At 45.0% G+C, this 11,325-nt stretch overlaps 1 protein-coding gene across 1 annotated transcript; it reads left to right on the forward strand.

Annotated features, from left to right (window-relative positions):
- Positions 1–2,465: 2,465 nt before the first annotated feature.
- Positions 2,466–10,924, forward strand: LOC148042653 (uncharacterized; the record flags this gene model as incomplete). Its single annotated transcript, XM_087728938.1, is given in 2 exon segments — positions 2,466–3,213; positions 9,901–10,924. A coding segment is annotated over 1 exon segment (995 nt), but the record flags the coding sequence as incomplete, so codon positions are not given.
- Between the last annotated feature and the right edge of the window lie 401 nt (positions 10,925–11,325).

The raw sequence follows: 11,325 nt of genomic DNA on the forward strand, positions 1-11,325 counted from the left end.
CCTGAGCCGGTGAGATTTGAACCGCCGAACTGCAGCTAACAGTCAGCTGAAGTGGCCTGCAGTACTGCACTCTAGCAATAACAATAGCAATAGCAGTTAGACTTATATACCGCTTCATAGGGCTTTCAGCCCTCTCTAAGCGGTTTACAGAGTCAGCATATTGCCCCCACAGTCTGGGTCCTCATTTCACCCAGATAGATAGATAGATAGATAGATAGATAGATAGGTAGGTAGGTAGGTAGGTAGGTAGGTAGGTAGGTAGGTAGGTAGGTAGGTAGGTAGGTAGGTAGGTAGGTAGGTAGGTAGATAGATAGATAGATAGATAGATAGATAGATAGATAGATAGATAGATAGATAGATAGATAGATAGCAATAGTAGTTAGACTTGTATACCGCTTCATGGGGTTTTCAGCCCTCTCTAAGCGGTTTACAGAGTCAGCATATTGCCCCCACAGTCTGGGTCCTCATTTCACCCAGATAGATAGATAGATAGATGATTGATAGATAGATAGATAGATAGATAGATAGATAGGTAGGTAGGTAGGTAGGTAGGTAGGTAGGTAGGTAGGTAGGTAGGTAGATAGATAGATAGATAGATAGATAGATAGATAGATAGATAGATAGATAGATAGATAGATAGATAGATAGATAGCAATAGTAGTTAGACTTATATACCGCTTCATGGGGTTTTCAGCCCTCTCTAAGCGGTTTACAGAGTCAGCGTATCGCCCCCAACAACAATCCAGGTCCTCAAGAACACAAAGCTTACGGGGTAAATCTGAAAGGAGTTTCAAGCCCTCCTGAGGTTGCACCGAGATCGGAAGCCGCCTACCCCACCGAGGCACCTGCAGATTTTAGACTCTTCCCCTTCGGCCGATTTCCCTGGCGTGTCTGTGCAAACCTCTTCTAGCCGCAATGCCTGTGATGGCAAACCTATGACAGCTATGCCACAGGTGTCACGGCGGAGCCCTCTCACCCAGCTCAGCTCCACTGTGCATGCCTCCCGTCGGCCAGATGATTTTGGGGTCTTTGCTGTGCACGCGGGAGACGCACAGGCATGATGGGAGGGTCATGCTCCCCCCTGTTTTTGGTCCCAGGTGGCTTCAGGGAGGCCTGCTAGGCTCAAAACGGGGCGCGGAGGAGGGGGTTGTGTGGAGGTGTTGCGCACACATGTGCAGGGGGGGCGGGGCACGTGGGAAGGGGGTGTTGTGCATGCGTTGCTTTATGGATTGGGCATGTGCATGCAAGCTTTTGGGACGCGAGTCATCAGTGCTCTATGCAGAAAAAGAGAGAAACAGAGAGAGAGAGAGAGAGAGAAGAGAGAAACACAGAGAGAAACAGAGAGAAACACAGAGAGAGAAACAGAAAGAAACAGAGAGAGAAACAGAAAGAAACAGAGAGAGAAACAGAGAGAGAAACAGAGAGAGAGAAACAGAGAGAGAAACAGAGAGAGAGAGAGAGAAACAGAAAGAAACAGAGAGAGAGAGAAACAGAGAGAGAAACAGAGAGAGAAACAGAGAGAGAGAAACAGAGAGAGAAACAGAGAGAGAGAAACAGAGAGAGAGAGAGAGAAACAGAGAGAGAAACAGAGAGAGAGAAAAAAAACAGAGAGAAAGAGAGAGAAACAGAGAGAGAGAAACAGAGAGAGAGAAACAGAGAGAGAGAGAAACGGAGAGAGAAACAGAGAGAAACGGAGAGAGAAACAGAGAGAGAGAAACAGAAAGAAACAGAGAGAGAGAGAAACAGAGAGAGAGAGAAACACAAAGAGAGAAACAGAGAGAGAGAAACAGAGAGAGAGAGAGAAACAGAGAGAGAAACAGAGAGAGAGAAAGAGAGAGAGAGAAAAAACAGAGAGAGAAAGAGAGAGAGAAACACAGAGAGAGAAACAGAGAGAAACAGAGAGAGAAAACAGAGAGAGAGAAACAGAGAGAGAAACAGAGGGAGAGAAACAGAAACAGAGAGAGAAACAGAGAAACAGAGAAACAGAGAGAGAGAAACAGAGAGAGAGAGAAACGGAGAGAGAAACAGAGAGAAACGGAGAGAGAAACAGAGAGAGAGAAACAGAAAGAAACAGAGAGAGAGAGAAACAGAGAGAGAGAGAAACACAAAGAGAGAAACAGAGAGAGAGAAACAGAGAGAGAGAGAGAAACAGAGAGAGAAACAGAGAGAGAGAAAGAGAGAGAGAGAAAAAACAGAGAGAGAAAGAGAGAGAGAAACACAGAGAGAGAAACAGAGAGAAACAGAGAGAGAAAACAGAGAGAGAGAAACAGAGAGAGAAACAGAGGGAGAGAAACAGAAACAGAGAGAGAAACAGAGAAACAGAGAAACAGAGAGAGAGAAACAGAGAGAGAAACACAGAGAGAAACACAGAGAGAGAAACACAGAGAGAAACAGAGAGAAAAAAAACAGAGAGAAACAGAGAGAGAAACAGAGAGAGAGAGAGAGAATATGAATCAAGAATTGCAAAAAGGTCTCCAAACCACTATTTGAACCAGCTCAGGAGCCTCCGAAGCTCCATTCTGCTTGCGGTTAATATGTGTAGTATTATGTATTGTAATTTTTTCTCCATTTCCCCATCAAAGATTCCCAGGAGGGACAATTCCGGCTTGAGCTCTATTATCCTCTGCTCAGTTATCTCTTCCAGCCACTTTCTTATCTTAACGCCAGTTATTTCCTAACCTTGGGCCAGGTCCACCACACGTGGCAGAAGGCTCCCTGCTTATGCCCAGTTTCATCCCTTCTTTATTAAAGTTCTTCAATAGAAGCCACTGTTGCATTTCAAGGGCTGGTCCTGGAAAATGGAATTCCAAACATTGGAAAGTAGAGAAATACACAGGAAAAAAAATGTTTTTTTTCTCCCAAAGAGAAGCCACCGGATGGCCTCAGACGCTCAGAAATATAGTGGTTAAAACACTACTTTCTCTGTTTTGGAACACCAAAATATCCCTGGGCTTAAGTCAACTTTAAAGTCACGTGGCGTGGCTCTTTTCGGCCAGGCGACGTGTACGGTTTGGATTATGTGAAACTCGGCTCCTGCTTCTTCAAGAACTGTAGGTTTTCTGTCAGCCTTACAGCTGGGAAGTTGAAAACGTCACCCGCTACAGGAAGTCGACCCGTGGAAATTATTTGCCGTTCCAACATCCGCTATCTTTCAATCTCACCAGAAAGAAGGTCTCAGCCCCGCCGCATCTTCTCAGCTTTTTCCCTTCGCGGGTAAGTTACCAACTTCGTTTCGAACCAAATCTTTATTACGGTCCTGTTATTTATACCGTTTCGGCTGCCCCGAAGTTAAAGAGCCCCGAAGTATCGTGCAAGAAAAAAAACGCTTTGATATCCAGAATCCTCCTGCCTTTTTTGCAACACGTTGAAAAACAGATTTGCAAAATAGATATATATCTGGGAAATACAGGACCTGGGCAGCGGTGGGGTGGAAAAAGCCAAAAAGTTCTTTTTTTCTCTCTCTGTCTGTTAGAATAATTTTGTGAAGCGTAAAGAAAAGTTTTGGTAGTTCCCGAGTGGTGAGAAGAAGCCACAGAGAAAGAGAAATAAAAACTTTCATTAAAGTGAAATGTGGATGTTTGGGGCACAAAGCAAGAATTGCACCCAGCCTAGGTCTCAAACTCAGCATTCGTTCTCTAAATTAGTCTCCGTAAAAATAACCTTTCCTAAATTAAATTATTAGCGTAATAATTTCTGGGGGGGGTGGGTGGGTTCTGTGACTCCTGGCCCAAAAAGAAAGATTAATCAAGCATTTACTACAGAGGTGTCCAATCTGTGGACTTCAACTCCCAGAATTCCCCAGCCAGCATCGTGATGCTGGCTGGGGAATTCTGGGAATTGAAATCCACAAGCCTTAAAAGTTTCCAAAATTGGACACCCCTGGATCTGCTACTAAGAGTGATAACCCGTTTGCTTAAAATGGGTAACCCATTTGCTTAAATGTGAACGCAACTTTTACTTTCTGTAGCCAAACAAGGGCAGGAAAAAGAACAATTAAAAAATAAATAAAACCATCTAGCATTGGTTCCTAAAACGATCCTCCGGAAGGCAATCATGTGATTTGCAAGGCTTGGAAGTCATCAGTTCCGAATCTCGGTCTTCTGATCTCAGCGTCTGGGATAAACACCAATCAATCATTCTCAGCCCTTTGGAGAACAGTGGCAAGGGAGAATTTGCCGTCCTTCTTCAGCGTCGTCGCAGAGAACACAGTCTGACCAATGGAATAACAGAATAACAGTGCTGGAAGGGATCTTGGAGGTCATTTAGTCCATCCCCCTGCTCAGGCAGGAAACCCTACATCATTTCAGATAATTGCCTATCCAATCTCTTCTTAGAAACTCCCAGTGTTGGGGCATTCACAACTTCTGGTGACAAGTTTGTTCCACTGGCTAATTGTTCTCACTGTCAGGAAATTTCTCCTTTATTCCAAGTTGCTTCTCTCCTTGATTAGTTTCCACCCATTGTTTCTTGTTCTACCCTCAGGTGCCTTGGAGAATAATTTGACTCCCTCTTCTTTGGGGCAACCCCTGAGATATCGGAAGACTGCTATCATGTCTCCCCTAGTCCTTCTTTTCATTAAACTAGACATATTCAGTTCCTGCAACCGATCTTTATATGTTTTCGCCTCCAGTCCCCTAATCCTCTTTGTTGCTCTTCTCTGCATTCTTTCCAAAGTCTCAACCTCTTTTTTTTATAATGGGGTGACCAAAACCGGATGCAATATTCTATCGACAGGAAGAAATGTCAGAAGATGGAAAAGGCTCCTCTATCCAGGATGGAGATTGAAGGAAGAACATCATGTCGCAAAAAATAATAATAATAATTAGGAAGATGCTGAGAAAGGAAGCTTTTTTTTAAAAAAGTTACTTTTTTGTCATTTTTTAAAAAAGGAGAAAAGCTTTTTAAGGTTTGTAAGCGGATGTTAAAAGACAAAATCGGCCAAGACAGGATTAAAAGTTGTTTCCACTTAATTGCAAGATGAAGAAAGGAGATACGGGATGACAATGGCAGTATTTACAAAATGCTTGCTTGCCTGTCATCTCCATTCTAATTTGTTTAGGATTTTATTTATTAAATTTGTCCCCTACTACAAGGGGACTCTAGGCTGGCTGGAGAATCCTGGGAGTTGAAGTCTCACAAGCCTTAAAAAGTTGGCAAGGGTAAGTGACAGCCAAAATCCCATAGGATGCACTCAGATTCGCAATTCATCCCTAATCACCAAACCCTCAGATATAAGAAATCCTTTCCTTTTTCCACCTTCCGCTCCTTTAATTAGCTTCTTGCACCCAGAGCTGCTTCTGAATGGTCTCCCTTCCCAAGCCAGGACTCTGGCGATGAAGAAGACACAGAGAACCACAGAGGAACACAAGGCGAGGCAGCCAAGGGAGGGGTGGAAAGTGGAAAGTTTTCTCCAGCTTTATAACTTTTTTTTGCAGCCAGCTTTTCTGCTTGCAAGCCAAAATAATAATAATAAATGCATGGCTTCCATGCATTTTTTCCCGAAATGTTCCAGAAGGAACATGAAACTTCAATCCCAAGGTGGTGAAATCCATCAAAGCGAAGCGTTTCTCACTTTGAGAATAATTGGGTTTTTAATTTGAGTTGTTTTGAGAATCACTCCGTTAGATTAGGACAGTGTTTCTCAACCTTGGCAACTTGAAGATGTCCGGAGTTCAACTCCCAGAATTCCCCAGCCAGCATTCGCTGGCTGGGGAATTCTGGGAGTTGAAGTCCGGACATCTTCAAGTTGCCAAGGTTGAGAAACACTGTCCTAACCACTGCTGGGGAATTCTGGGAGTTGAAGTCCGGACATCTTCAAGTTGCCAAGGTTGAGAAACACTGTCCTAACCACTGCTGGGGAATTCTGGGAGTTGAAGTCCGGACATCTTCAAGTTGCCAAGGTTGAGAAACACTGGATTAGGAGACTTCCAAGGTCCCTCCCTGTTATTCTGTATTCTAAGTATACTTAAGTGAAGCAAAAATATTTGCTAGGCTAGGCGGGTATCCAAGATGCTTCTTTGGGCTAATAAAATTCTGTACTTACTTTATTTGCAGCCCAAATGATGCCAGTGGGGCTGCTATTCTGGGATCATCCAATAAATTCATTAGAAATTCAAGAAAGCAAACTTTTGACCCAAAGGTGCTTTTCCAAGAGGTGACTCGACTTCGTTGTTCTTCTTTGAAGAAGTTTCGCTTCTCGTCCAGAAGGAAGGAAAACTGAAAAGCCCAGGGGCCTCTTGAAAAAGCACCTTTGACCTGGATGGCTGAGAACCTCCACGGACATTAGATAAGGCGGATTCAGACTGACGACTCCCCGATCGGCTTAATGACCTTGGTGACTCGTTTAACAACTGTCCTAAAAGCGGTTGGGAAATCGAGCCCGTGAAACCACTGCGGTGACCGAGCATCAAAATTCTGGGTCCAATTGCAGTCGTAAGACGAGGATTGGCTGCGTTGCAAGGCAGGGAACCAGCTGAAAAAAAGCTCCTGTTTGAGATTTGGAGACGGATGGGAAACCTGCTTTTCGTGCAACAGAAAGAAACCAAAAGCGCATAGCAGGCAAAACCCAGATATTCCTCCAAAAAACAGAAGTTCTCCTTTGTGGTGAGCTGTTTTAATGTTGCATTGTCTTGGTTTTTTGAGGGGGGGGAAGCTGCTTGGAGCCTCATCAGATGAGCGAGCTGTGTGCTGCGGCAGCCAAAAAAAGCCAACACAATCCTAAATTGCATTAACAGAGGGATACAATCAAGATCCAGGGAGGTATTAATCCCACTCTATAAAGCCTTAGTAAGGCCACACTTGGAATACGGCATCCGGTTTTGGTCACCACACTATAAAACAGATGTGGAGACTCTAGAAAGAGGGCAGAGAAGAGCAACGAAGATGATTAGGGGACTGGAGATTAAAACATACGATGGACGGTTGCAGGAACTGGGCATGGCTAGTCTAGGGAAGAGAAGGACCAGGGGAGACAGGATAGAAGCCTTCCAATATTTGAGGGGCTTCCCCAGAGAGGAGGGGGTCAAGCTGTTTTCTAAAGCCCCCGAAGGCCAAACAAGGAACAATGGATGGAAACTGACCGAGGAGAGATTCAACCTAGAAATAAGGAGGAATTTTCTGACAGTGAGGATAATTAACCAGTGGAACAGCTTGCCACCAGAAGACTCCAGAAAGAGGGCAGAGAAGAGCAACCAAGAGGATTAGGGGACTGGAGACTAAAATATATGAGGAACGGTTGCAGGGACTGGGGGCCTGGCTAGTCTAGTGAAGAGAAGGACCAGGGGAGACAGGAGAGCATCTTCCAATATTTGAGGGGCTGCCACAGAGAAGAGGGGGTCAAGCTATTTTGCAAAGCCCCTGATGGTCAGACAAGGAACAATGGATAGAAACTAAAGAAGGAGAGATTCAACCTGGAAATAAGGAGGAACTTTCTGACAGTGAGAACAATCAACCGAGGGAACAGAAGTCGCCTTCGGAAGTTGTGGGAGCTTCATCCCTGGAGGCTTTCAAGAAGAGACTGGACGGCCATCTGTCAGAAATAATGTAGGACCTCCTGCTTGGGCTGAGGGGGGGGGGTTGGACTAGATGACCTTCAAGGTCCCTTCCAACTCTGCCAATCTGTATCTGCATCAGATGGAACAGCCTGCGCATCGCAGCATGCCAGCAGACACGACCTCTCCACGGGCAGATATTCAAAATAGTGTTGTTTTTTTAAAAAAAATGAATAAAGCTGGCACAAACCTTGGGCAGTGAAGAGCTGACGGGTAAAATATGCTTTTCAGAAAAGCGCCACATGGCATTCAACGCAAAACGCCCGTCCTTATTGCAGCGCAAGCCGTTATTTGTAAAAGAAACACGCAAACAAAATCACAACTAACACTGGCAACCTGTTTTCTTCTAATGGAGGAGAAGAATGCCACCTTTCGCGTAACGGACACCTGCCACTTCGAGGGGGCTTATGCAACGAGACAGACTGTATTTATTGTGGGCATTTGCTGCGGGGCGGGGGGGGGAATGTGACTCGATCCTTTCGTGTTTTTATTTGCTTAAAAGGAAATGCGATGCTTTTTCCAGGGCAACAAAATCGGGATGGGAGCATCTGTTTGAGCCATTATACTTTTTTTTCCCCCTGCCAGTTTCGCCTAAAGAAACCCTTAATTTTTGGAATTTATAACTGCTATCGGGGTACATTCGCACGTACGCCTTAGCAACGAAGAGCACAACCAGATAAAAGCTAAATTACCTTTAAAAGGAAAGTACGAATAGCTCTGTGATGAGGCCTGGGTGGTATTTAAAACCGTAAGGGACCTCAAAGCGATGCTAAAATTCTCCTATTGCAAATGTGTATGTATGTATGTATGTATGTATGTATGTATGTATGTATGTATGTATATGTATTTTTAGTGTCACAACCCCTGGTAAGCCCCAATTATGGGAGAAAGCTAACTGCTTCCATCATCTGTCAATCGGCTCGTCACAAGAGTCCATCATGACAGAAACCCAATATTTTTACTGTTGCCTTTGTTATATTTGTGTTTTATTTGTGCAGCACAAGTTCGAATCCCAGTATGGGTATGGCTAGCTGATGAGAGCTAAATAGCTTGAAATAGATCTATACTAGTCTCCCTTTATTTATTTATTTATCAGCACAAATAAAACACACACACACACACATATATGTGTGTGTGTGTGTTCTTTTTTATTTGTGCTGATAAATAAATAAAAAACACAAATATAACAAAGGCAACAGTAAAAATATTGGGTTTCTGTCGTGATGGACTCTTGTGACGAGCCGATAGACAGATGATGGAAGCAGTTAGCTTCCTCCCATAATTGGGGCTTACCAGGGGTTGTGACTCTAAATAAATAAATATATATATTGCCTAAGAGGCAATAGAGCACAGGTTCGATTCCCAGCAAGGGTATGGCTAGCTGATGAGAGCTAAATAGCTTGAAATAGATCTATACTAGTCTCCCTTTATTTATTTATCAGCACAAATATAACACACACACACACACACACACACACACACACACACACACACACACACACACACATATTTACTTACTTACTATTATTCTGAAACACCAATGGTCAGCAGGGAAACTCATACAGATTTTACAGGGAAGGATAATATCTGTATTTAAAGTATCTGCACCACTAGGATGTTAAGATCACACCAATGTAAGTACCTCGACGTACCACCACAATTAAGCCAAAAATATATGTTGCTGGGGAATTATGGGAGTTGAAGTCCACCCGCCTTAAAGTTAACCAGGCTGAGAAACACTGGCGTAGCCTATATATTTCTAAATAAACTTTCCCATTTGGATATGGGCCTATAACTGTCAGGTTTCCGAAAGATGCCCTAATTAAATTCATGAGCCTCGAGCCAAGTTTCAAAAGAAATCCAGTCATTTATTAGGAACATTTATTAGGAGCACCATTTTGGCAATACCCCATTGCAGTCAGATCTGATCTCATTTTAATCATGGCTGAACTTCACTCCTGTTTCCTCCCTTCCCTCAGTCTGTGTCATAAATCACATTCACCAACGAGGTGCAGGCCTGCTGTAGTAATCTGAGACCCGGCTCTAGCCGAAGGTATGCATGGAATGTGTTCCTCACCATGGCAACTTTATGAGTTGACATTCGGCTCCCCATACTTTCTGAAAGCGACCTGGGCGAAGCAAAAACAATTTGAGTACAGGTATAGGATTTAAGGCTGTGTCCAGCCTTGTTTGGATTTTCTGCGTTGGATGCAGAATGGCAACTTTATGAGTTGACAATAACTTTACTGCCTTCATCTGGGGTTCCTTAGAAATATACTCAGCATTTTTCCTTCCCGTTTTATTGTGACTTAACTTCCTTTAACAATATCGCCTTCTCCTTCCCTTCCAGCTCCCACGGGGCACACCGCCCTCCTCAAAATGCTCCCGCACAACATGACCTGGATGAAGTACCCGACTCTGAGCAAGGATTCCTCCACCGACTTCGAACAGATTATATTCATGCAACAAGTCATATCGAGGTTCATGCACGCCTACATCGCGGTCTTTGTGCCGACGGGTTTATTAGCCGGCCTGGTTATCCTGGGCATTTGCATCCAGAATTATCGGAGACACGTCCTGGAGAAATTAGACATCTTGTTTTTCTCACAGACGGTCACCAACCTCTTCGTCATCCTTCTCTCGCTCACCATCGCAGTGCGGCCGGCTTATCTCCAAGTGTCCTACCTTGCCTGTGGAACGCTGTCGTTCTTCTTCAACTTGGGTTACTTCTCATCTCAGTTCCTCCTCCTCTTAATAATCCTGAACTTTTTCCTCCGCAGGCACCCGCCCCAAAACGCTCTAATCGGCAAGGCGCACCGGAGCCCAGCGCTGTGTGTCGGTTTTGTGCTGATGTGCGCCTTCTGCGCCGCCTTGATGCTGAGCGCCCTGCTGGGCATCGAACACTACCGGGACGAAACGGACTGCCAGCTGGACCCCTTGTTTGCCTGGCCCGAATACGAGATCATCAAATTCGCCTTGGGCTTCTGCGCCCCGTCGTTGGCCGAGCTCCTGTTCACTATCCTAGCGTTTGCGAAAACGACAACGGTGGGTCGATATTCCTCCAGAACAAACAGCGAGCAGCCCCCTTGGGCCGTTTTGGCCATGGTGGGGAGCATGTTGTCATGCCGCCTGTTTTATAACGTCCTGATCCTGACCAGGACCGGCCTGAAGATCAAAGGAGAGGTGGGATCCGTTCAGAACGAGCTGCTCATGAATATCTCGGAGGTGGTTTTGTTCTGTGAAAGCTGCACGGCGTTGGCGATCCTCCTCTTCCTGCATCGCCCCTACAGGGCCGCTCTGCTGAACACGCTTAAAAATCTCACCAGGCGTTGTAGGAGGAGACGGGATGCCAACCGGACCCTGGAAATTCAAGAAACACCCAGTGGACTTTCCGAAATGCGCTGATACGATTGTCCAAGATACGGAGACTTGCAGAACTGCACATCAGCTGACCTCTACCCAAAACCCCACAAAGAAACGTTTTCCCAGAGCCGAGGTGGCGCAGTGGTTAGGGTGCAGCACTGCAGGCCACTTCAGCTGACTGTTAGCTGCAGTTCGGCGGTTCAAATCTCACCGGCTCAAGGTTGACTCAGCCTTCCATCCTCCCGAGGTGGGTGAAATGAGGACCCAGACTGTGGGGGCGATATGCTGACTCTGTAAACCGCTTAGAGAGGGCTGAAAGTCCTATGAAGCGGTATATAAGTCTAACAGCTATTGCTATTGCTATTCCTTGATTTGGCAGCTGCGGGAAAAATACGGGTGTTTTTTCTCAAGG

This window comes from Thamnophis sirtalis, unplaced genomic scaffold (assembly GCF_051295495.1).
Source record: "Thamnophis sirtalis isolate CommonGarterSnake01/CBP01778 unplaced genomic scaffold, rThaSir2_p1.2 scaffold_14, whole genome shotgun sequence".
Lineage (NCBI taxonomy): Eukaryota > Metazoa > Chordata > Lepidosauria > Squamata > Natricidae > Thamnophis > Thamnophis sirtalis.